This window comes from Erpetoichthys calabaricus, chromosome 8 (assembly GCF_900747795.2).
Source record: "Erpetoichthys calabaricus chromosome 8, fErpCal1.3, whole genome shotgun sequence".
NCBI classification, from domain to species: Eukaryota; Metazoa; Chordata; class Cladistia; order Polypteriformes; family Polypteridae; genus Erpetoichthys; species Erpetoichthys calabaricus.
This window is the reverse complement of record NC_041401.2, coordinates 17,898,960-17,925,860: the sequence shown is the minus strand read 5'-3', so window position 1 is coordinate 17,925,860 and position 26,901 is coordinate 17,898,960. Positions and strand designations below refer to the sequence as shown.

The 26,901-nt window shown below is 42.6% G+C and overlaps 1 protein-coding gene across 1 annotated transcript in view; it reads left to right on the top strand.

The window, feature by feature from the left end:
- The window catches only part of pdk1 (pyruvate dehydrogenase kinase, isozyme 1), a 72,327-nt gene that overhangs the window by 29,875 nt on the left and 15,551 nt on the right, over positions 1-26,901 (top strand). Inside the window, exons 3-7 of the mRNA XM_028806293.2 lie at positions 4,465-4,536; positions 4,626-4,810; positions 17,040-17,135; positions 19,596-19,673; positions 25,216-25,292. Coding sequence (XP_028662126.1) covers positions 4,465-4,536; positions 4,626-4,810; positions 17,040-17,135; positions 19,596-19,673; positions 25,216-25,292 — 508 coding nt within the window. The remainder of the gene's footprint in view (positions 1-4,464; positions 4,537-4,625; positions 4,811-17,039; positions 17,136-19,595; positions 19,674-25,215; positions 25,293-26,901) is intronic.

Here is a 26,901-nt window from a genome sequence, read left to right as displayed (position 1 = left end):
TGATATCTGACAGCTTCTTTTTTTTATTTCGGGCACTGTGAGACTTTGTGAACTTGAGCTTTCAAGTTTCTCCAAAACTGTGTCTCGCTCGATCTACTTCCTGTTGTTGTTTATATCACTGTTTAATCCAACAAATAGTACGTTTTTCCTTGCCTCTATTTGATATTCGCTGAAATTCTTCTATTTTCCCCCTGTGCTTTTGCCATTGTCTTTTCACAGAACGCTGAACTTAAGGGCTATTTATATTGATTTGCATATTCAAAGAGGTGCAATTCTAGGAGGAGACGGGGTGGGGCAACAGGCGCATGCACAAGTGTTACTTTTCCTGCTGACCGGGATTTATGGAGTGGAAGATTGTGGGACTTGGCGTACACACAGGTTTATGCATCTGGATTATTTTGTGTGTACGCATATTTCCGCTTTTGTCCGTACGCCATGTTTTAGTGTGAATTCTACGCACGGTGTTATGCATGCGGCCCCTGGTTAATTGGGTATGTCAGATTTGACGGCTGCAGTTGCTAATGTTGTTGCTTAACCATGTTAACTTACACGACTGAAAATCATATTTAGTGACTGAGTACCTACCTTTTAGCACAGCTGTGCTTGCCCTTTTTTGTAATAGCCATTAACATGCTGCCTTATGGAGCTAGTGCTGTATGAAGGATTAACAGGTATGGCAAGTTCAGCTGCAATCTCTGCCCTTTTTCTTTTTCCCCCCATTCTGTCCTGATATATAAAACATGAGACATCAGACAGGCAAGCTTCTCTAATGTTCGAGGTCCACATGAGATGCATTGTACTTCTGGATGAGCATTCATCAGTTGTCAGCTCTCATAAACACAGAGTCACCTATTTGACTAAAGAGGAAATCAAACCAGTTGCATTTTTTTGGGATGCAAGTCATGCACTAGTTTTACTGAGTCGCACTATGTGGCTGCCTCCCACTCGCTATGGTAATGCAAATGAAGGGTACGACTGAAAATCGTAGAAAAGACGCATAATGTGACATGATCTTAATGAAAAGAAAAACAACCTGCACAAGGTAGAAATTTAAGCATAACACATTTCTGCATATTTTAATGCCCAGTTACTATTTATTTACTGAGGAGATTTATAAATATAAAAGTGACTGTGGGGTCTCTTAACACATGCATAAATGTTGTGGTCAAGTTATAATTTTTTTTCCTAACTTACTACCTATCTGCATGTTTGTTGTTTGTACTGAGTTGATAGACAGTGCATTCAGAAAGTATTCAGACCCTTTCACTTTTTTTCATGTTATGTTTCTGTCTTGTGCTAAAATCATTTAAATTTATTTTTCCCTAAAACTCCACACCCCAGAATGAAAAATTGGAAACAAAATTGTAAATATTTTTGCTAGTATAATTATAATTAAAAAAAAAAAAAAAAAAAACGGCCCATGGTTCTTGTGATGTGGCCAATCCATCTTCATCTTCTCATCACAATGGTGGCCATACTTTCTTGATGACATACTGGCACTCTCCAACACTTGAGATCCCTATAGAAGAGTTGAGAAGGCACAGCTCTGGTACATTCTTAGCATAGTGTTGGTACTGTACCGTGGGGATTTCCATACATTGTTGACATTCTTTGCTATGCACAGTCTGCTCTGGGTGTCATTTCCTGCTCCTATATCATATCCTACTGTGTTGCCCAGATACTTGAAAGCATCAGCCATAGGTTAGTTTTCTCCATCAACCTTAAGAGGTGTTGGTCTGTCCACATTAAGTGTCATGACCTCATTCTTGTTCTGGCTGATCTGCATTCCCACCTTCTGTGCAAATATACTGAGATGGTTTGTTTTTTCTTGTATATTGTATTGCTTATGCTACAGCAAGGCAAGGTCAGCATCAAAATCAAGGTCTTCATGTGTGTTAAAGATCACCCACCTTAAATACGTCTCGAACTGTCCTCATTTGTGCATCACATTACTCGGTCAATGACTTGGCTGAAGCTCAAAGCAGACATCACACAGCTTTGCCTAAGCCCAGTCATCACTTTGTAGCAAATATCACTGTTGCTTAAACCAAAAAGGTTCCAAGTTCTCCAGTTTTTCCTCCTATTAAATTGGTTTATTGATATTATATTTTCTTTCAAAAATCTTAACAGTTGTTTTTTTTATATATATATACATATAAACAGTTTACCTCCGCAGTTTTTGAAATGAATAGAAACCACTAATGTCAGGAAAAAAGTTGACTGCAAGTTACCCTGCAAGCAGTAAACCTTCTAATACTGCTGAACAAAACTGATGATCTTTTAACTTCTTGCTTTTTAGAATTGTCAGCATTCCAACAGGAACGCTGGAGGAAAACGTTAACAAAGTCTTGCAGAGTTCATTTATTATCCTAAGTCAGGCAGGCAGGCTTGCTTTTTTTAGTTAAACTATTGCAGATTCCTTCCGCTTTTATCTCGCAAGTGCTTTTTATGTTGTAAATATCACATGCAACCGTTCTCTTTGCAGTTGCCTATTGAGCAGTTTTGTTATTTATTTAAGATTATGCTTGTATGTGAAGAGATGATTAGACAGATGATGATCTGTTTTGGTATTTATGGCCAGCCATCATATTTTCTGTATACTGCCTACTCTGGGTTAATATTGAGGGTTAGCTTGAGACCCTTTTGCGTTTGTCAAATTCAGACCTTTCATATATTGTGACATCTAAAGGAGAGCCATTGGTATAGATGGGTAATAAAAGGGACTTCTATGAAGTAAAACGGCCAATGAAGGCAGAGCAAAAGCCTACAGCGAGAGCATTATGGTGAATGCACAGAGTATTACCAAATAGAGAGGAAGGTTAATGTAGATCTGGGGGAGTTGGTACATTACATTACTTTAATGAAATTTGCTGCAGTCAGTTTAATAAAGTTCACTGTTTAATGCATGTGTGTGCAGGGTATGGCACAAACTCTGTACGGGTTGTGTGCATTTCAGTATATTGTGATGTGTGGGACATACAGTATTCAAACACCATCCCGAGTGAGAAGCAGACACACTGCGACAGTGTGGTAATATGGGTGTTTTTGTTAAATATTCATAAAATATGATACTAAAGTACAGAATGCCAGCTTTTATTTATGGGCAATGTTTTACATATAAATAATATTGTGGGGAAAAATTACATTTGTTGTTTTTAGTTAGCCAGTTCCAGCTGAGCAAGAGGTGACAGGTGACTCTTAACTGCTCAGGTGGTCCTTAAATTACCAGCACATGAAAGAGCTCAGGGTGTGAAGGGTTGTTTGTAGTCATTTGAGTTTGTATTTGGGGTTTGATGTTGAAAGGAAAAAAAATGGAAACTAGAGAATGGTCTATGACAGAAAAGCAATGAGATAAAAGCAAATAATGATTAGGACTATTGGTAAACAAGTAGGCACCCCAAAATCAAAAGTACATGGAATATTTTGAAAAGACAGACAGACAGGCAGAAAGAAATAGCTGGAGGTGTAAGCAATTTGTAATGAGCAGGCCATTCCAGGAAGACCACAACACAGCAGCTGAGGGCACAGAAGTAAGACAGGCTACAGGGTGCAGGGGTGCAATTGTAATTGCAAAAAATTAAAGAGAAGAAATACAAAAGGTATGCTACAAGATGCAAACCTCTCATCAGCACCAAGGGACATAAAGGATACACAGGAAAGAAAGAAATACAAAGATGAGACAGGAGGGTTCTGGAGCAAAGTTTTTTGGACAGATGAGGTCAACAGTAACCTTTACTAGAGTGTTGGGAAGGTAAAAGTGTGGAGAAAGAAAGAAACTGCAAATGATTGATCTGTGTAACATAGAGGAGACAGCATCACGGCTTGGGCATGCATGGTAGCTTCTAAAACTGGTTTACTGATCTTTATTAATGATGTAAATGATGATAGCAGCAGCAGAATGAATTCTGTTGACAGAAACATCTCGGAACCAAGTCTCACACTGGATTTTACCTTTTTGAATTGAAGACTGGATGCTTGACCAGTGAATGAGGGAGAGAAGCAGATCTTAACTCAAAAAGTCAACCCCATGTGGCACACATCCATCAGTGAGACTGCTTTTCTTGCTATTCATCTACGATTTTGGATATTCTTGGCACAGTTGTTGAAAGAGCGAGTCTCGTGTCGTCTTTGGGAACTTATCAAGATCTTCATGACTTTGGCTTTTTTAACCCCCTGAGTGGGCTATTGGGAATCCCTGCTGTACTGGATATCAAATTGTAATACTTCACCTAGTATTGTATTGAAGTTTGAAATTTTAGTATCATGACAACCCTGTTTTGTATTATAAACTGAGAAATAGCCTATAAATGGAATGATGGATGTTGTGTTTTTTATTTTTTACAAAATAAATGGATCGTACATTGAGTTTAACTGATCTGCAGGACTTTATCTTTAAAAGATTTCTTTCTCGGTACATAATTTTCATCTCATAAGTTGTAAGTTGTGATCTTTTTGTCATTTCAGGTACATGCAAAGCCTTCAAGAAATCCTTGATTTTAAAGATAAAAGTGGAGAAGATGAAAAAGTTATCTATGAGTAAGTATATAAGTCAGCTTTTAAAAACGCTTTTAATACTTTTATAAACCAGCTTTTCCCCAATTGTAATGTCCACCTGATCATTTCAGCTTCACAGATACTGTAATAAAAATAAGGAACCGGCACAATGACGTCATCCCTACAATGGCTCAGGGTGTGGTGGAGTACAAAGACGGCTATGGAGTGGACCCCATCTCGAGCCAAAACCTGCAGTACTTCCTGGACAGATTTTACATGAGTCGGATATCGATTAGGATGCTTCTAAATCAGCACAGTGAGTAAATGCATTGTAGACATCAGATTGGCTAGGACCATATGTAGTTTATTTGGGACAGTGATGCTTTGCTGTTGCTTGTAATGCGTTTTAGAAAAAATTTACATCAGTGGAAGAGAGACTGATTTTGTGAGAAAATGAGGTGTTGTTACCAAAAGAATTTCAAACATCACAGAGTGGTGAGCAGACATTGAAAAGTTAGTGTTACCTAGACAATTTAAAGCATTTCACATAAAGCCAGTGTGACATTACGTGACTTCTAGTCAGAGGGGATGTCCAACTTGATGACTGCAGTTTGCTAATCTCATGTCTGAGGATGTCCAATTACATGACTTGAAATCACTGGGGCTGTCAAACTGCATGATTCCATGATGATTTCCAGCGGTCTGTGCCCCAGCACCATTTCAAGCACCTCACCCACCTTCGACTCTGAACAGCTTCTTGGTGAATATGCACAAGAAACATTCAGAGTTTTCCTCTCTGCAGCTTGTAGCCGCATTGATGCAACCCTCTTGTCTATTGAAGGAACCTCCAGTTGCACAGCTCACCCAGGGGCTTGTGAGTATCCTTGCTACTATACCCTGGCTGGGTTAGATGGGTTGCCTGACCACCAGGTGCTCACTGGTAAATGCCATCTGTCCCAGTAACCCTCTCCCAGCCAGGGTATACTTTTTTCATTTGTATTGTCCTGAGGGTCATTGGGAACCATTCTTTGTCTGACTTTTCAGCCCAAACCCATACATTAAGGGAAGTTCTACCAGGAGCAGCAAGCATACCTGAGGTGCACAAGTTACAGCACATCAGTAAGGTGACAAAAAGGGGTGGAGTAAAATATCCATGTCAAAGAGCCAATTGTGGGACCTCCCTTATAGCTGACTCATGCAGCTCATTGACAGTCTAGTAAGACTCCATTTTGTTGTTGCATTATATGCATTCTAAATGAAATGTTACTTTACACTCCTTTTACATGTGGTGTTTCCATTGTTTTTTCCCCACCCTTGTTAGCTAAAACACAATGAAGTATATTTTGTCTTGGTAGAGTAATATATTGCTCTACTTTCCCCTATTGTATTATTATGTACCCTTTGTCAGAATGCCTAATTCACAGACTTACCACTGTTTATAAGGTATTACAGTATATAACTTATCCCCACCTTCCCTTCTATATCTGTAGGCAATTAGGTGTAGTAAAACAAACAAGCAGGAGTTAAGTTACACATAAAACAATGTATTATTGGTAATATTCATAAATAATAACAATATACAAACTACATTTGAATATTGGCAACCATACAACCTGATTAGATAGATTAAATGGTGATGTGTAGTTTCAGGCGGCACACAGACTTGTTAGTTACTTAAAATGTCTCTAGTTAAAGCATCATTGGTGCTCGGCTTTCTTCAGAACAGGCCGTATGCCTGTTCCAATATGGCTGCTAAGCTGTGGTCTCCATTGTGTTGTCCGTTCATTTCATGGTGTGATGGTCTTCATCAGTTTGATAAGAGAGATGCTTCTTCATCATATGTTGGTTAGTAAGAGAGAGAGAGAATGTGGTTGAACAAGCAGATTTATAGATTCTCTGTCCAACCCCTACAGCCAATAGGACATCATGATACTTAAAAGCTTCTGATCCAAGGAAATTCCAAACAGCCATACTTCAGACCAATGGGGGAATACAACATCTTAAAACCTGCCACCCCCAAGACCTATGTCTTTATGGCGGCGGTTGAAAGTCTTTAGCAGAGAAATACTCGCCAAACTGGTTTAAGGCACACCCTCCCCCAACTCTGTCGTAAAGTTCAGAGAGACCCATTCCTAAAGGGGGGGGGGTACACACTCGCTAATGTAACACTAAATCACGTTGCTTTGCCTAAATTACAAATAAAGACATACAAAATATTTATCAAGTTATATGCAAAATCTTACATCACAACAAAAGTCAAAGTAGTAAAAGCTGTCTGATAAAGTCAAAGGCATTAACCAGATCAGGACATGAGCCAGCAGAAAAAAAAGAGCTGAACATAGCAGAGCTGGACTGAGAGGAAAAAAGGAGGAGGAGTCGGACATGAGGAAGTCTGCAAATGAAATGCTATAAGCTAGAGATCAGGGAGAAGGGCTATCCATGTGCGCAGTGGAGTCTGCAGTAAACAGCTTAAAAAAAAAAAAAAAGCAGAAACACCTCAATGAGTACAACAACAACATTTATTTATATAGCACATTTTCATACAAAAAGTAGCTCATAGTGCTTTATATACAGTGTATCCGGAAAGTATTCCCAGCGCATCACTTTTTCCACATTTTGTTATGTTACAGCCTTTATTCCAAAATGGATTAAATTCATTTTTTTTCCTCAGAATTCTACATACAACACCCCATAATGACAATGTGAAAAAAGTTTACTTGAGATTTTTGCAAATTTATTAAAAATAAAAAAACTGAGAAAGCAGATATACATAAGTATTCACAGCCTTTGCCATGAAGCTCAAAATTGAGCTCAGGTGCATCCCGTTTCCCCTGATCAACTTTGAGATGTTTCTGCAGCTTAATTGGAGTCCACCTGTGGTAAATTCAGTTGACTGGACATGATTTGGAAAGGCACACACCTGTCTATATAAGGTCCCACAGTTGACCGTTCATGTCAGAGCACAAACCAAGCATGAAGTCAAAGGAATTGTCTGTAGACCTCCAAGACAGGATTGTCTCGAGGCACAAATCTGGGGAAGGTTACAGAAAAATTTCTTCTGCTTTGATGGTCCCAATGAGCACAGTGGCCTCCATCATCCGTAAGTGGAAGAAGTTCGAAACCACCAGGACTCTTCCTAGAGCTGGCTGGCCATCTAAACTGAGCGATCGGGGGAGAAGGGCCTTAGTCAGGGAGGTGACCAAGAACCCGATGGTCACTCTGTCAGAGCTCCAGAGATCCTCTGTGGAGAGAGGAGAACCTTCCAGAAGGACGACCATCTCTGCAGCAATCCACCAATCAGGCCTGTATGGTAGAGTGGCCAGACAGAAGCCACTCCTTAGTAAAAGGCACATGGCAGCCCACCTGGAGTTTGCCAAAAGGCACCTGAAGGACTCTCAGACCATGAGAAAGAAAATTCTCTGGTTTGATGAGACAAAGATTGAACTCTTTGGTGTGAATGCCAGGTATCACGTTTGGAGGAAACCAGGCACCACTCATCACCAGGCCAGTACCATCCCTACAGTGAAGCATGGTGGTGGCAGCATCATGCTGTGGGGATGTTTTTCAGTGGCAGGGACTGGGAGACTAGTCAGGATAAAGGGAAAGATGACTGCAGCAATGTACAGAAACATCCTGGATGAAAACCTGCTCCAGAGCGCTCTTGACCTCAGACTGGGGTGACGGTTCTTCTTTCAGCAGGACAACGACCCTAAGCACACAGCCAAGATATCAAAGGAGTGGCTTCAGGACAACTCTGTGAATGTCCCTGAGTGGCCCAGCCAGAGCCCAGACTTGAATCCGATTGAACATCTCTGGAGAGATCTTAAAATGGCTGTGCACCGACACTTCCCATCCAACCTGATGGAGCTTGAGAGGTGCTGCAAAGAGGAATGGGCGAAACTGGCCAAGGATAGGTGTGCCAGGCTTGTGGCATCATATTCAACAAGACTTGAGGCTGGAATTGCTGCCAAAGGTGCATCAACAAAGTATTGAGCAAAGGCTGTGAATACTTATGCACATGTGATTTCTCAGTTTTTTTATTTTTAATAAATTTGCAAAAACCTCAAGTAAACTTTTTTCACGTTGTCATTATGGGGTGTTGTGTGTAGAATTCTGAGGAAAAAAAATGAATTTAATCCATTTTGGAATAAGGCTGTAACATAACAAAATGTGGAAAAAGTGATGCGCTGTGAATATTTTCTGGATGCACTGTAGTATAGTATAACTCAGATTCTGTCATTTAGCACCTGGCCATGGCAGATTCGCCGATCACAGTCGCTGGTCTCATCCCTGCACCATGTCAAATAACCTGACCGTATTTAGTGTCCAAGCTCTGATCTTCCAAATGCAGCCTGCTCACTCCCTTTTCTGACAGAAAATAGTGTACTGCCTGATGGAGCTGGTGCTGTACAAAGGGCTAACAGCTTCAACTGAGTCATCAACAATCTGTGAGCTTTATTTATTTTTTCCATTCTGTTATGAAATATAAAATACAAGACCTCAGACAGACGAGCTTATTTTCTGTTTGTGAGGTCCGTAGCCCCCATGCATCAGCACTGTACCAGTGTGATTTTTAGGTGTGATGTTGAGCTGTAGTCGCTGCCCTTTTTTTTTCCCATTCTGTTGTGGTATGTAAAATACAAGACCTCAGACAGGCAAACTTCTCTTCCATTTGTGAGGTTTAAATGTGTTTTGCTTATTCTTCATCATTACATTCTATACATCATACCCTTGGCTGAACACTCATTAGTTCTCAGCTGTAGCAGGCAAAGAACCTGCCACTCTGACAAAGGAGAACATCACACCTGTTTGATTTGATCCCTGTCAGTCACAGACTAGTTTGGTACACTTTATTAATCTCCATGGGGAAATGGTCTTTTCACGTGACCTTTGTTGGCCTCAGTTGTTGAAAATCACTGGAAAAGTCGTCTAATGTGACATGAGCTTCAGGTGTAGAGTAGACCTGCACACGACTAGTCTCATTGTCTTTCTTTTTCAGCTTTTGTGCATTACTCACTATTTGAAAATCTCAAGTCTTCCATGACAAAGGAAGTACGTATAAAAAAAGTCACTGCAATTGGTTAGTGATGTTTTTATTTTTTATTTTTTAACTTTTTATACACATTTGTGTCAGGACATGTCAGGCTATGCATCACATCCTTCTGGGCTGGGTGGAGAATTTAGCACCATTACACATTTCAATACAGCTCGACTGGAGGATTTGCCGTTGCCTTAATTGTATATTTAAACGTATTTGGAGAACCTGTGATGAGAATGGCTTGTCTGCTTGTGTTTTTTTTTGTTGTTTTTTTATAATTTGAAAAACATCCTCACCACAAAATGGTGGGGACTTACCGTGACCGTCTTTCTTGTTGTGTTACCATTTTCATTTATACAACAGGAGACAGGACACTCTGGATACTTTTGGCTGGCATCGGCACTGATGGCGAGTGAGCAGGTGTCTCGTGCAATGCTTATGACTCAGCCACTTGGCACAGAGGCTGCAGAAGGCCAAACAAGTATTTGGCCTGTGTTTGAGAGAAAGCAAGGGGGGCTCAGTGGAAATTGAGACTCCTCAATGCCATGTCTTTTAAAAGAATCTGCTGCCTTATCTTCTGGTGTTTTGTGCTGTTTTTAATACTTATTAAATCATTAATACCAAAGCCATGGGTGCCCTACCTCATAGTTAGTGCTTTATAGCAGTAATTGAGATATCCAGCCTCACCATTGTCTTTTTTCACTGTGTGTGTCCGAGCTTTATATCGTTTTGTGGGTAAATGTTTAACTTTCATTGAGTCAGAACAAAGATCCTAGAATTGGTCTTGACTCCAGGACTTGAGGTTCACATCCTATATCACTGCTTGTTTAGCTTCAACTGAGTGGTGGTTTCTTAGGCTTACATGTACACAGCCATCATGTGCTATAAATGGCCATGGCAGCTTGGGAAGACAGTAGGGTGACGTGGATAAGACGTTGGACCTTAAACCTTAAGGGCTGTCAGTTCAGTTTCCACATCTGACTCACTGTAGGAGCCTGAACAAGTCACCTAACCCACCACCTGTACTCCACTTCTAAATTTAACTTTGTCTATATTCAGTAGAATGGGTTTGTGGCTACCATCTCATTAGCAGGGATGTTCCTTGCACCTTGCATGATGAGGATGGCAACACATACCTTCACAACTGTCTGTTGGGCCCTCAGAACTAACTTAAGGTCATCAGATGGGCTCCCCCTTCTCAGTCTGTTTCATCAGTTTGAGTCCACAACACCTCTGGAGGGTCTGAGTCAGCCCCCTAAGCTCCTCAGGCCCCACATCCACTCAACTCTCTCCCCTCTGCTGATTGAGTGGTTCCAGTGTTCATTATACTTCAGTCACAGCCACATCGATGCTGTCTCTACTTGCTTGATGATTTGGGCAACAAAGCCACCTTTAATCCCCATAAAGACTGTCCATAGTGACTAGCCTGGAAATCCTCTGCAGCCAGCCTACTTCCACTGGGAGATTCCATGCCTGCCATCCTGTCTGTTCACATCTGAGGATGAGTGGTTGGTACGTTCCACAACTCTCTTTCATGGGTTTCCTCTTGTCATTGCACACTCCCAACTTCTCCATCTCTCCATCTTCTCCTCCAATGGTGCAGCCTGATCTTTTTTTGTTGCACAAGACTATAGAACTTTACAAGGGGGGACCCAAAAAATAATGCTTTTTTTTTTTTTTTTTTAATTGTATATTTCTCAGAACATTTCCAAAATGTAATCCCCCTCAAAATACTCTCCCTGACACACAATACACTTGTCCCACTGCTTGTTCCATTGTTGAAAACTGCTGTGATAGTGATAGCCTTTACTGCCTCCGTCGTTTGCTTTGTGACCTCCTCTACATCCTGAAAATGCTATTCTTTAAGGTCCCTCTTCATTCTTGAAAATATGAAAAAATTGCAGGGTGCAAGATTGGTTGGGGGGAGGGGGGTGTGATGTAAACCGTTGTCGTCCCGTTTTTCGTGAAAAGCTGCCGCACACTCAGTGCTGTGTCGGTGGGAGCGTCGTTGTGATGCAGAAGCCACTCGCTTGACCGCCACAATTCGGGTCGTTTTCTCCGCACAGCATTACGTGATCACTGGAGCTCTTCAAGGAAGTCGCTTGGCCAAATGATGCAGAGTGCAGTCTAATACACGCACCTAGCAGCAAATGTTGGAACTAATGCCCCTCAAGCCTCCAAAAGAAAGTTGTCATTACTTTTAGGTTCCCCCTCGTATCTGGCCTCAGCATTTAGCCGGCAGTCTCCTCTTAGAACTTTAATTGTTTCTTGTGATCCACCCTCCTCTCCCAGTCAGCAGCTGCTGCCAGAACTCCTGTGGTGTTGATTGTTCTGCAAGAGCTTTCTCCCGGTTTAACAAATCTGATAAAGCAGGACCTTTGGTTTTGCTGTTATTTCTCTTCTCTTCTTCCTCTCCTCTACCTCCTCCAGGCCTGCAGTCACGTCAAGCAAAATCTTGTTGTGCCTCCACCTGATGATCTCATCAGCAAGGCTCAGCTGGCAGATAGTATGGTCTCAAGGCCTGCTCGTCTTCCACAAGAAGTGCAACACTGACTCTCCGTCAGCTCCTACTGATTTAGATCTGTTGGTGTGCGTGGGACGTTGTTTACGAAACAAAGAAGGAATTTGACTCATCTCTCCTCCATGTCCCATACACTCTCCCTGATCGGAGATCTTCCCTGGATGCCATTCCAGCTTCCTTGCTGCTTTATTGACAGGGCCCTGGTTTGCCTATCCTGTTCCTCTACCATCCATTAGCTCTTTCTGGACAAGGCTGCAGCACACTCTAGTGGCTTCCTCCTTCCATCTTGCCTTAGTTAAGACGCCCAAGCCCAGACTGCCCTGATTGACTGATCTCGCAATGTCTGAATGGCATCGTCTTGATTCTGCCTCCTCTGATGCCTCCTCTGATGCCTCCTTTAAAGACCAGTGGCGTCCTGTTTGAATGGTGATGCCTGTCTGGTGACCCCTTTGTTCATTGCCTGATAAAGGAGTCAAAGACGTACACAGTAATAATAATAATAACAACAATGTGGTTTGGACTCATAAAGGATTCTTTATTTTCTTGTTTTTATAGGAAAAAAGAAATCTGCAGTGTGTCTTAGTTCTGTCACGAGCTTAACTTTGTACATCTACACACCATAAATCTCATAAAATGTAGTTTTATTGTAATGTAAATTTGCATATTATGTGTAGTATTATATCATTTGATACATTATCAGACTAAGCTTCATAAACTGCATTAAGTAAAGAACATTCAATAGTTTTTAAGAGCAGTGAAGCTGATAATAGGACGAAGTTTTTATGAAATTATGAACTTAATTGTTTTTTTGTTTACATTTATATAGCGCTTTTCTCACTACTCAAAGCGCTCTCCACACAGGGAGGACCCGGGAAGCGAACCCACAATCTCCTTACTGCAAAGCAGCAGCACTACCACTGTGCCACCTGTGAGGATAGACACATTCAATTTTTTTCTTTTATCTATAGAAAAATGAAATCCTAAAGAATTATTTTATTACGAATGGATGCCAGAGCCTATCATGGTGAAATTTCAGGCTAAAACTGCCTTCATTTTGATGAGGGATGGCATCAGAGAAATCAATATGGATTTGTATAGTTTTACTGAGCAAGTCATCAAAGTATAAAATGCAGTAATTTCAATTTACTAATAAATGAAATAACAACATGTAGATGTGTAATAAGGGGCTGCCCAGTGGCGCTGCTCCTGCACAACTTGGAGAGTAGGGTTCATGTCCCAGGCGCACCCTGCATGGGGTTTGCATGTTCTTACTAATGTCTATCTGACATTCCTCCCACCGTCCAGAGACATGCAGGAGACATAACCAGTACATGTGTAATATGGGGGCGACACGGTGGCGCAGTGGGTAGCGCTGCTGCCTTGCAGTTAGGAGACCTGGGTTCGCTTCCCGGGTCCTCCCTGCGTGGAGTTTGCATGATCTCTCCATGTCTGCCTGGGTTTCCTCCCACAGTCCAAAGACATGCAGGTTAGGTGCATTGGCGATTCTAAATTGTCCCTAGTGTGTGCTTGGTGTGTGGGTGTCCTGCGGAGGGCTGGCGCCATGCCCGGGGTTTGTTTCCTGCCATGCGCCCTGTGTTGGCTGGGATTGGCTCCAGCAGACCCCCGTGACCCTGAAGTTAGGATATAGCGGGTTGGATGATGGATGGATGTATAATATTTGCATCCCAGTGCTCCCTGTGTGGAGTGCATGTGTTCTCCCTGTGTCTCTGTGGGTCCCACAGTCCAAAGACATGCTAAACTGGGCTTAGTGTGCGCAGGGGTGTGTTCAATTTGGGATGAACTGGGGTCCTGTCCAGGTTTCGTTCCCACCTTCTGCCCAATTCTTGCTGGGATAGGCGCCAGCTGCTTTGTGACCATGCCCTTGAAAATCGGTTTATGAAAATGAATGGATGTATAATATAATACATTGCTCCTAAATCTACAAAATAAAATTAGTCTCACTGACAGCAGTGTAGTAGGCGGGATTGTATCCTTGTGGTTGGTTCGATTGTGTGCCATCTGTGGGGAATTTGCCAGCTCTGTCTGTGTTCCTTATAGGTTACGCTGTGTGAGTCTCTGAGGAAAAAGTCTTAAGTTACTTTGCTGTGGACATCCTCTGGCAGCCATGTTGTGTGATATCATCTACTGTTAAACTCTGCTCCATACTTGTAATATTTTTATTTTTATACTGTATTGAAGTTTACTTGTGTTCTATTCTGTATATTATATTGTATTGACCCCCTACTCTTTGACACCCACTGCACACCCAACCTTCCTGGAAAGGGGTCTCTCTTTACACGGCCCATTTTTTTGGGGGGGGGGGGGGGGGGGTTTCCTTGTCTTCTTAAGAGAGTCAAGGCTGGGGGGCTGTCAAGAGGCGTGGCCTGTTAAAGACCATTGTGGCACTCCTTGTGTGATTTTGGGCTACACAAAAATAAATTGTATATTTGTTGCAGTGATCGGCTGGGATGCTGTAGTGGATTGAGCTGGTTCAGGAGATGAGGGTTGTATTGCATGCTTGTAAACTAACATCTTACTTCACTTGATGAGGCTCTGCTTTAAAGTCAGTGCTATTGTCAGTGTGCTTTAAAAGTGATAAAGTAACAGTACAGTTGTTTATATGTGTTTTTAGGTAGGTTTAGTGATTGGCTCAGGAGTTGACCGTGAACTGGAGGTGGGAGCCGAACCTGCGGCCTTCAGTCCAGCACTGTAACCTCAATGCCACGTTGCATTTCAATCAAGAGAATGTTAGCCATAGTCATCCCAATTTCTAGATTATTCCAAGTATCTGTTTGCACTGCTTGTCACAGATTTCCATTGATCTGACTGAGTGAAGGGTTGACCCATTTAGCTGGCTGTCATTTTGGATTTGGTCCAGCAGCAAGTTTTACTAATAAAGATAACAAGCTAACGATTCAAAATTACAAAATGGCTGATCGTGGAAGTGAAGTACAAAATACTGCAGCTTTGCACATCACCTGTCAAAGCCAAATTTAGTGTGAGTTAAACAAATAATGATCAAATGCCAGCTTTTGCCTTTGAATAAGACCTTTTTAAAGTAAATTTGAATTATATTTGAAAGCAACATTCAATCTGACAGCCGTATTTGGAGCACTTTCACAGTTCTACTTGAGGTTGTAACGGTCATCTGGAATATGTGTGCGTCACTTCCTGTTATTAGTAGAATGGCTTAATTTGTACAAAGGGAGGGGAGCACCTGGATTGGAGGGCCAACAGACTGAATGGGGAGGAGCCAACGGTATGTAAATTGGTGGCGGGGAAAAAGGTGAGGAGAAGCACAGAGAGAGAAGTGGACGCCATCACAGGAAAAGGCAAGAGGGAAAGGATTGACAACCTCGTGGAAAACGTCAGGTGAACCTGGGTTAATGTCAAGACAAAATACACTGGTCTACAAAAAATATTTTTTGTTTGCTACTGGGAACTTCAGACCAGCTCATTATTAAGTTTTTTACACTGATTTCATATATTATGTCGGAATTAATCTAGCACGTGAGGTTTTTAAGATGCACATTACTGCTGTTTTGACACTTTTGAATATCAATATATCAACACAATATCTACAGTTTGAACTCTGTCCCACCAAAATTGTTTGAATGTGTTTATTCTGAAAACAAGCCAGAAGACGATACCAGAGACACGTTAAAGCATATTTATGTCAATATCCCCAATATAAAAATTGTCTGAGGCCCTCGCTTTTGTGCTTGTACTGCATATCCATCTCTCTTTGCATAAACCAACAGTAGTCACCCATCATGCTCGGAGTGAATTTTCCCTGATATCAGTTTTCCATCACCTTTACATCTTGATAAAATCTTTCCCCATGCTCATCTCTGACATCGCTTAGATTTGGTGGAAAAAAGTCGAGATGAGAATGTAAAAAATGCGTCTTCAGTGACATTCTGGCTCCCATAAGCTAATATACTTTTAGCATAATTCTCTGCTCTGTGACTGTCAAGAAAATTCTGGACAACCCGCACGAAGATGGGTGCTGATTCAGTGGGCTTCAGTTTCCTTTTGAACTCATCGTCAAGCATCAGTTCACGGATTTCAGGGCCAAAAGAAACACCTTCCTTAATTTTGGCTTTGCTTTTCTTGAGATCAGACTTATTTTTTAAATGCTGAAACACATCGCCTTTACTGTCCAGTCACCCTAGTTGTCCAAGACCAGGAACATCATAACTAAAAAATGGGACATGCTGGACGAAAACGGTTTGGAGTCAGCAAGTGAAATTTGTTAAAAGTACAGGTGAAAGAATCCCAGTAGCAAAATGCTTGTTGACCAGTGTTATTTTTACTTTCTGGTGAAAGGTATTTGGGAGAGGACCTGACGGGCCAGCACAGGAACTGTTGATCTGTACGTTTCCCAGAACAGGAGGTATGGTCGGCGCCTCATTCCCCACCGCAGACTGAGCTTGACATTCCGCACAGATAATATTTAAAGGACCGTGAATACATAATTTTTTTTTCTCTTGCTCAAATTTCTGTATTTGTAGCTTATGTGTTCTGTGTTTTGTACCGTGATTTGTGCTGCAGCGTGATATTATGTGTATTGGGTTTTTTGTTACAGTAAGTGTGTGTATCGACTTCCAATAATCATTTTTTTACTTAACCCTGCTTTCACTGGTGCGTCTCTGTACTTGGGACGGTGTCATAGGGAAGTAAGGTTGGTCACTCGCGCCTGGATTATTTTTTTTCTTTTCCTTTGCTGCCACTCTATATTCTAATCATGCCGGTCCTAAGAGCGGTACAAAGTGACCTCCAGAGAGCACAATCTTTACTTGGTTCGTTTTACGTGCCTCTGATCTTTCAGACCGCAGGATGTTGTGTGCAGTTTTATATCCCAGACTAAGAAGTTATTAACTTTCCTGCCTTGTATCCAAATGTGTAAAATTTTCATTATACTTTTCATAAACGCTACAAATGTTTCATGTGTCTTTGTATTTGTTGTCTTTCCTCCCTTTCTAGCCCTGCTATTTGGTGGAAAAGTCAAAGTGAATCCAGCTCACCCCAAGCAGATAGGAAGCATTGATCCAAACTGTCAAGTCGTCGAGGTTATAAAGGGTAAGAAAATAATATGGGGGTTAAGGGGCAAAAGTGAGCGGTAGTGTTGTAACAATTCATATTAAGAGGAGAAACACTTTGCTCTGTCAGACTGCTCTAAATGTAAGTAGACATCGTAGTGCTCATGATATTCACAGTGTCCGTAATAGGAGTGATACGTTTACAGTTGCGTTTTATTCAGTCATATATGTAGAAAGGAAGTAAGACCAACGTAACGAGACCAGTCATTCACTTGATCAGGCCTGCTTGGTTGGCCAATGGCTAAGCTGTCCTAATAGTCATATGGGTGGGTCCTGTTAGGTCCACACCTGGCACTCCCCTGGTGATGTGATAGAGACGGGTTGACCAGATGGCGTCTTGTATTGCTGACAGGTGTTACACGTACGAACATGGGACCAGTCATCTTTGCATATCGTTGGTTGCCATGCCACCTCCAGGATCTTAAACTGTGGTTTTTGTGCCTCCAAGCTGACCACCGATTGGGCTGGCATGGTAGTATTGTAGAAACTTGGGCACATGTGTCTTGGGTACTACCAACTGATAATGGTAGCCTTAGGCCTTTCTCGGAACACCGCGATATACAGTGGCCCTTGAAGCTCCCTGTAATGTTAAAGTGGCCAGGCCTCTCCCCAGATCCTTCTCTCAGTCCCCATTGTATAGGACTGTTGGCTTACAGTTGAGCAACGTTGTGTATGTTCAGGGGAGGATCAGGCCAGGGGTTCAAGGCTGACACCGCACATACCCCGGGTGCAGTTCCACCCAGGAGAACGTGTCTGGCATGACATTAGCACAGCCCTTTGAAGAGCACACCCTGAACTCATACTGACCTGGTTCGTCTAGACATGGTCTTTGGACAGCTGAACACACAGGTCAGAGCTTAGATTTAAGGTGTTCTCCCCTCAAGGAACTTGTGCCACTTCACAACAGCCTATATGACCGTGAGGCAGTCCTTCTTGCCACCCTTTAGAGACCCTGAAGTATATGCCACAACTCCCTTCCTTCCCCATTCGATTTGGCAGATGATGGTGCCAAGGCCGAGGTCACATGACGTCTGTGTGGACCTGAAATGTCAATGCTGAATTTGGCTGTGCCAAGACTGGCAATGATAATGGAGCCTCCTTCAAAGCAGCAAAGACGTCTTAACACACAAGGAGATGGTATAAGGGAGCTGCAATGTCAGAGAACTTATGAATGAACTTGTGGAACCACCCAACCATCTACCCTCCTGGGGCACTGATACCACATGGCCAAGGAAGGTCAGATGGTCATGGAGAAATCTACACTTCTTTCAGCTGAGTGTGAGATGAACCTTGTGAACTCCCTGGAAGACATTGTCCAGGTCCTTCAGATGTTGTTGGACAGATGGGTAGAACAAGATGAAGACATCAGCATAGCCAAAGCATATCTACTCAAAGAGTCTTCGGAGTACCCGTTCCATCAGCCTTGGAAATGACACTCCAGCTTTTTTTTTTTTTTTTTTTTTTAAGCCAAAGGACATTACATGGAACTGGAACAGTCCTTTGGGGTGAAAATGGCCCCTCCTTATTTTATACCTGCCAAGACCCAGACTTCAGATTCGGGGAGCTGAACAGTGCTGCTTCATGCAGAAACTGCATGATGTCATGAATGATGGCATGGGGGTAAACATTGTAATGGGTCTCCTTGTTCAGCTCCCTCTAATTGACACCAAGTTGGTATGACTGGCTGGGCTTTTGTACTGGCACCACAGGATGAGCCCACAGTAAGGGGGAAAGCTCAGTCACCCCTTCCACCAACATGTGATCAACCCACTCCTTTAGTCTGTTCTTTCCAAGGTGACACACTGTAGGCTCTGTGGTGAACAGGGACTTGATGAACTATGTGGACGTGATGACACACCACCACCTAGTTTGCCTATCTACCTCATAAGCATTGGTTGAACGAGTGCCAGCTGCTTTCTCTACTGGCATGGACTCATCAACTACTCGAGTAAATGTAGTAATACCTGTTAGGCCAAACCAGATTGCCCTGAGAATTCCCACTGGACATCACCCCTGACAACTCCTACTCCAGTAATGATAGGAAGATGGTGAGCCATTAGTGGGTGTATTTCTAAATAATAAGGGCATTAACAGTTGGTGGCCTTCCAGGACAGTGGGATATTGGAGGGGGTTCTGTGTGGGGACAGCAAATCAAGTTCAGGCCTGAAAGGACTCATTCATGAAAGTGATGAGCGGTTTTGAGAGCTGGCATGGGCATAGGGAGAGGAAGGTAAAGCGTGACCAGGTGAGGAAGTGCACTCAAGAACACGTAGGCAAGAAAGTCTTCGACGTGGAAACTGGGTCTTGGTCCAATCCATGGCCAAATTATGTTTTATTATCCTTTCATTTTGTCTGCTATTCGTTATAAAAGATCTCATTATAATTTAAAATATAAGTGTTTGACAATTCTGTCTGAATGTAAAAATCTGCTTCTTTACAGATGCGTATGAAAATGCAAGAAGACTTTGTGACCTGTATTACATGAACTCCCCGGAGCTGAAAATAGAAGAATTCAACGGTAAACAGATGTGTGTCCCTGAAATGCTACAGTGGGAATGTGGAATGGTAGCTTCACATTTACTAATTAGGGTTCTCTTAAGTGAATGGCCTGCTGGGAGTTGTCTGTTGTAGCACAGCGTAATATTTACAGACATAGTGGGCCTCGATGGTTTGAAGGTCTTGTGCTTAGTATAGAGCCAGGCCCGGGTGTGTTGCTCCTACTCTGTGGAATTTTGAGCATAGGAACATCTCTTGGGTGAAGTTCACATTTCCAGGTGGAAGTGACTCAAATCAGATTTTTTTTTTTTTTTTTTGCCTTTATGTGACTCAACAAGACCTCAACTTCGTGTCTTCGTAACACTTATAAAGCATCAGTAGATGGGTTATTCATTTCTGTGCAGTGTTACATACTGACATGCTGGTAAAATGACTTGTTAATAGATAGATAGATAGATAGATAGATAGATAGATAGATAGATAGATAGATAGATACTTTATTAATCCCAGGGGGAAATTCACATACTCCAGCAGCAAAAAATATTAAATTAAAGAGTAATAAAAAATGCAGGGAAAAAACAGACAATAACTTGAATAATGTTCAAAGTTTACCCCCTCTGGTGGAATTGAAGAGTCGCATAGTTTGGGGGAGGAATGATCTTCTCAGTCTGTCAGTGGAGCAGGACAGTGACAGCAGTCTGTTGCTGAAACTGCTCCTCTGTCTGGAGATGACATTGTTTAATGGATGTAGTGGATTCTCCATAATTGATAGGAGCCTGCTGAGTGCCCGTTGCTCTGCTACGGATGTCAAACCGTCCAGCTCTATGCCAACAATAGAGCCTGCCTTCCTCACCAGTTTGTCCAGGCGTGAGGCATCCTTCTTCTTAATGCTGCCTCCCCAGCACACCACTGCGTAGAAGAGGGCACTCGCCACAACCATCTGATAGAACATCTGCAGCATCTTACTGCAGATGTTGAAGGATGCCAGTCTTCTAAGGAAGTACAGGCGGCTCTGTCCTTTCTTGCACAGAGAGTCAGTATTGGCAGTCCAGTCCAATTTATCGTCCAGCTGCACTCCCAGGTATTTATAGGTCTGCACCCTCTGCACACAGTCACCTCTGATGATCACGGGGTCCATGAGGGGCCTGGGTCTCCTAAAATCCACCACCAGTTCCTTGGTTTTGCTGGTGTTCAGTTATAGGTGGTTTAAGTCACACCATTTAACAAAGTCCTTGATGAGGTTTCTATACTCCTCCTCCTGCCCACTCCTGATGCAGCCCACGATAGCAGTGTCGTCAGCAAACTTTTGCACGTGGCAGGGACTCCGAGTTATATTTGAAGTCTGATGTATATAGGCTGAACAGGACCGGAGAAAGTACAGTCCCCTGCGGCGCTCCTGTGTTGCTGACCACAATGTCAGATCTGCAATTCCCGAGACGCACATACTGAGGTCTGTTTGTAAGATAGTCCACGATCCATGCCACCAGGTATGAATCTACTCCCATCTCTGTCAGCTTGTCCCTAAGGAGCAGAGGTTGGATGGTGTTGAAGGCGCTAGAGAAGTCTAGAAACATAATTCTTACAGTGCCACTGCCTCTGTCCAAGTGGGAGAGGGATCGATGTAGCATATAGATGATGGCATCTTCCGCTCCCACCTTCTCCTGGTATGCGAACTGCAGAGGGTCGAGGGCGTGTTGGACCTGTGGCCTCAGGTGGTGAAGCAGCAGCCGCTCCATGGTCTTCATCACATGTGATGTTAGAGCGACAGGCCGGAAGTCATTCAGCTCACCAGGACGTGATACCTTTGGGACTGGGGTGATGCAAGATGTTTTCCAAAGCCTCGGGACTTTCCCCTGTCCCAGGCTCAGGTTGAAGATGCGCTGTAGAGGACCCCCCAGCTCTGATGCACAGACCTTCAGCAGTCATGGCGATACTCCATCTGGACCTGCTGCTTTGCTGGCACGAAGTTTCCTCAGCTCTCTGCTCACTTGCGCTGCTGTAATTGTGGGTGGGGATGTCTCTCCTATGTTGGTATCAGCAGAAGGATGTGTAGAGTGCAGTACTCCGAGGTGAGAGTGAGAGTGGGTTAGGGTGGTCAAACCTGTTAAAGAAGATGTTCATTTGGTTTGCTCTCTTCACGTCTCTCTCGATGGTGGTACCCCGCTTTGAGCTGCAGCCAGTGATGATCTTCATCCCATCCCACACTTCCTTCATGCTGTTGTTCTGCAACTTCTGCTCCAGCTTTCTCCTGTACTGCTCTTTCGCCGCCCTAAGCTGGACTCGGAGTTCCTTCTGCACGCGCTTGAGCTCATGCTGATCACCGTCTTTAAAGGCCCTTTTCTTCTGGTTCAAAAGGCCCTTGATGTCACTTGTAATCCATGGCTTGTTGTTAGCATAGCAGCGTACAGTTCTTACTGGAACTAAAGTGTCCATACAGAAGTTGATGTAGTCAGTAGTGCAGTCAACAACCTCCTCAATGTTCTCACTATGTGATCCCTGCAGGATATCCCAGTCTGTAGTTCCAAAACATTGTCTCAGAGCATTCTCAGCCTCCGGGGTCCACTTCCTGAATGATCGTGTGGTTGTAGGTAGGACTCTCACTTTTGGTTTGTAGTGAGGCTGAAGCAGAACCAGGTTATGATCTCCTTTCCCAAGCGCAGGCAGCGGGGTGGCACTGTATGCATCTTTAACGTTTGCATAAAGTAAATCAATAGTCTTATTTCCCCGGGTGTTGCAGTCCACATACTGGGAGAATGCAGGTAATGTTTTGTCCAGTGTCACATGGTTAAAGTCTCCAGCGATTAGCACAAGTGCCTCGGGGTGCTGCGTTTGTAACTTAGCAACAGCAGAATGGATGATGTCACTCGCCATCTCCACGTCCGCCCGAGGAGGAATATACACGATGACAACAATGACGTGTCCAAACTCTCTGGGCAAGTAATAGGGACGCAGACTTACGGCCAACAGTTCGATGTCCCTGCAGCAAGTGGAGATTTTGACTTTAACATGTCCAGAAGTTACACCACCGTGTATTAACATAGAGAGCGAGTCCTCCTCCTTTGTGCTTCCCACAGGTACTTGCATCTCTGTCCGCTCTAACTGTGCTAAACCCGGGTAGCTCCACATTAGCATCTGGGATGGTGTTAGTTAGCCACGTTTCACAGAAACACAACAAACTGCATTCTCTGTAGGTTCTGACATTTTTCACCAGCGCAGCCAGTTCGTCGATCTTATTTGAGATTGAGTTCACATTCCCCAGAATAACAGAAGGCACCGAAGGCTTAAAACGCCACTTTCTCGCAAGCTGCTTCATTTTTAGCTTAGTGCCGGCTCTGCTGTCACGATACCGCCTTCTTACCTCATCAGGTAAATAGGGAACCACACCGGCACTGGCATTTGTTCTCAGCGCTCGAAGTTGAGTACTTGAATAGGCGAGTCTTGGCGTGTAAAAATCCATGCCCACGTTGTAAAAGTAAGTGTGTCCAGGGAACAAATCCACATAAAATAAAGTGGTAGGAGTGATCAATAAATAAAAATAGAAAAATAAAAGTAGAAAAATACACATACACGTATAGTCCTACACGGAGCTGCTGAAAAGGCTGCCACTCTCGGTGGCGCCGGATGTAGTATGTTAATATGAAAGACTCGCAGTTCTTATACTGAATATTGAATATCAAGAGTTATGTGTCTCCATTAAGCCCCCTCAGACCACTCCCAAGTGATGTTTTGTTAGTCAGTCACATCGCAGAGATAGATAGACACTTTACTGATGCTTTGTAAGTATTTGTTAAGGTCTTGATATATAAAAGTACATGAGGTATAGACTAGATGCATTTTGCAGTACCTAAACTAAAATGTTTCCAGAATATCATAGAAATAGCTGAACATGGTAGTGGTAGGAGTGTGATGGTGTGTGGCTACATTATTGTCACTGGGCACGCATAACTTGCCATAATAGAAGGAATCATAAATTCCTCATCTGTAGCAGGACATTGTTTAGAAGAATATCCATCTATCCATTTGTGAGCAGAAGTGTACTTGACTTGGATAGTAAGGCACTGGACTTTTAAAAGCAAGTCCACATCAGGATAGGCGAAAAGAATAAGTAGTAAACTTCTGGACTGGCGATGATTTAAACCAAGCAGAGACGCTGTGTCAAGTCCTTAAAGGAGCAGTTTGTACTCAAAAACCTCCTCATATTTCTAAAAATAAAGCAGTTCTGCAAAGATGACTGATCCAGAATTCCCCACAGCCTAGTGGGACACTGATCTTCAATAAGAGGGTTTGTTTAGTTGCAGTCCTTGGAGCTGAAGGTGGCTCAACCACTAAGTGTGGGGGGGGGTTGGGGGGGCAATTATTTTTTCACACATTGCCACTTATTGAATGAGCACAGTTACTCAACACTAAATTACATTAAGTAAAAAGAAAAAAGGTCACCTATATGTCTAGCTGCTTTCTGTTTATTAATTTTGGCCAAAATGTCAATGTCAATTTATTTATATAGCACATTTAAAACAACATAGTAATGCTGTGGCCAAAGTGCTTTACAATAATAGAATAAAAGAAAAACAAAACAAATTAACATAAATAGAAATAAAATATATGAACATAAAATAAAATGCATAATAAATAGAAGTAATGTTATATAATCACAATGAGGAAACCATCAGTATTACTGAAGGTCACGGAATGCAAGTGAGTAGAAATGAGTCTTTAATTTTGCTTTAAACAGTTCAATTGTAGACGACTCCTTTATGTGATGAGGTAAAGAGTTCCACAGGCGAGGAGCAGCAGCTGCACAAGCCCTGTCTGTCCCCCTTAGTTTTACACTTGGTATGAGGGACAGCAAGAGACAACTGACCAGAAGATCTAAGCACTCTAGATGGCTGGTGTAAAACACAAAGTTCAGATAAATAGGCAGGAGCAAAGCCCATGTAAAGATTTAAAAACTAGCAGCAGGATTTTAAAATCAATTCAAAAACTGACAGGCAGCCAGTGTAAAGAAGCTAAAATAGGAGAAACAGAGTCAGACTTTCTTGCCCCAACCAGAAAGCGAGCGGCAGCATTTTGGACCAACTGTAACCTGCGTATCAGGGATTTGTTAATCCCAGAATACAGCGAGTTGCAGTAATCAAGGCGAGAAAAAATAAACGCATGAGTAGCTATCTCAAGATCCCTATGATCTATGTTAATAAAGAAAATTTGGAGTGGCACTGTAGAAACTGGCACCCCAGTTTCATCCTGTCTTGAATGTCATGCTGCCCAAGTAGCCTCAGGATTGGATTAAGGGAGGTTAGTAAACAAATGGATTAAAGGACTTGTCACCTTCAATGGCGTGGTAGCGTAATAGTTAAGTGACCTTGTGTGCATTCACCTCATGGTGTTTATCCTGGTACTGCTAGCCACGACCGTGTTGGATTAGTTGGCAGCTTTTAGTTGGCCCAACATGCATGACAGTTTTATTTTGTCTACTGGTAAAAGTAAATTTTAAATCCATTTAATTTTATATTTCTGCTCAAATTGCCACTTTATAAACTCTTTCTAATGTCTCTTTCTCTCTGCAGCTAAAGAGCGAGGGAAGCCAACGACAATTGTGTATGTGCCCTCTCATCTCTACCACATGGTCTTCGAGCTGTTCAAGGTATGCTTGGATTTGAAGTTCATTTTCATTTACTTACATTTTAACCACAGTGAGTCATCCACAAGATGCCATTGCAGGCCACGTTGAGACAAACAAAAGTGGAAACCTCCATGGGTCAGATGTGTGTGCTGTCAGTTTGGCATGATCTCATGCTGGTCTGGTCTTAGTACCCGTCTGCAGTAACAAGACTTCCTTTTGGGTTTAGTGCTGTTGCAGTGTGCCCCCTGAGCTGTGGACTAGCAGTGGACCAACACTAAGATTCCGTGTAACTGTAGTGCACTGCTGGAAGTCTGAGAAGGAGAACAGAGCTGTGTGCTAACTTAGACCACCTCATCGTGATCAGGTTGACCAGACTTAGTATAGTGGGTAATGTTACAAAATGAACTCCGCACGCATCAGACTGACTGTTATGGACAAGAAAAAGCGCTTCTATGCTTTTAAAGAAAACAGGAATCATAGATTTATATTTGGACTTAAGTATAGTGTAATTCTGAATCAAACCTATTTAATTCAATGACAAATAATAAGACAAGCGATGCATGAAACTATTTATATTGTATAACATAATATATAGAGATCAATATAAATTTACCCATCAGTCTTCAGTAAAAAGAGATGCAAAGATTCTGTCCCTAATTAAGAAGTCACCTTAATGACCACACCAAGTGATGGCAGCTATTGCTGTTGTCTGATGCCCTGCAGTTGCCTTTTTGGTTCCATAAGTTTTTAGATGTGCTGTGCTGCTCGGCCCGCAATTCGGAAAGTGCACATGAAGATGACGCCAGTTTCTTCCACACTGTGTTCTTTTGGAGTGTCATGGTGGTATCTACGCAGGTGTCCTCCAAATCTGATATGAGATCTCTCACAATATGCCTTACTGTACATGGAGTTGGCGCTCTGCTGTACTGCACTGTGAAGTCTGGGCTGCATTGAGACAATCTTTACAAATCTTGTCCAGCCTCTGCCTAAGTATTTTATAAGCTTGGATGACTTTCAGATTAATTAAGTAATTTAGATAAACAACAAGTGTCAACTCTCCTCTATTATCTGTGTAATTGAGAAATGAGTTCCAGACAGTTACATAATGTTTGGGACAATTACAAATCAAACAGTTAAAGTGCACATGCAGACTGTCATTTAAGGGGATTTGCATATTCTTTTTCAGCCCGGTCCCCCCCATTTCAGGGCACCATAATGTTTGGACACAGCAATGGCAGGTCTATTAAAGCAGTTGTCATATTCAGTTCTTTGTCGCTTATCCCTCACATGCAATGACTGCTTGAAGTCTGCAATTCATAGACATCACCAGGGGCTGAGGGTCTTCTCTGCTGATGCGCTGCCAAGCACCTAATGCACCTATCTTCAGCTCCTGCTTGTTTCGGGAGGTTTGTCCCCTTAGGTTTTGTCTTCAGCATATGGAAGGCCTGTTCTATTGGATTTAAGTCAGGTGATTGGTTTGGCCATTCAAGAGTTTTCCATTTTCTATCTTTGATAAACTCCTGTGTGGCCTCGGCAGTCTGTTTGGCTCCTTATGTTGTTGCAGGATGAAATGCCATCCATTGAGTTTGGAGGCTTTTACTGAACTTGAGCAGATCAGATGTTTCTACAC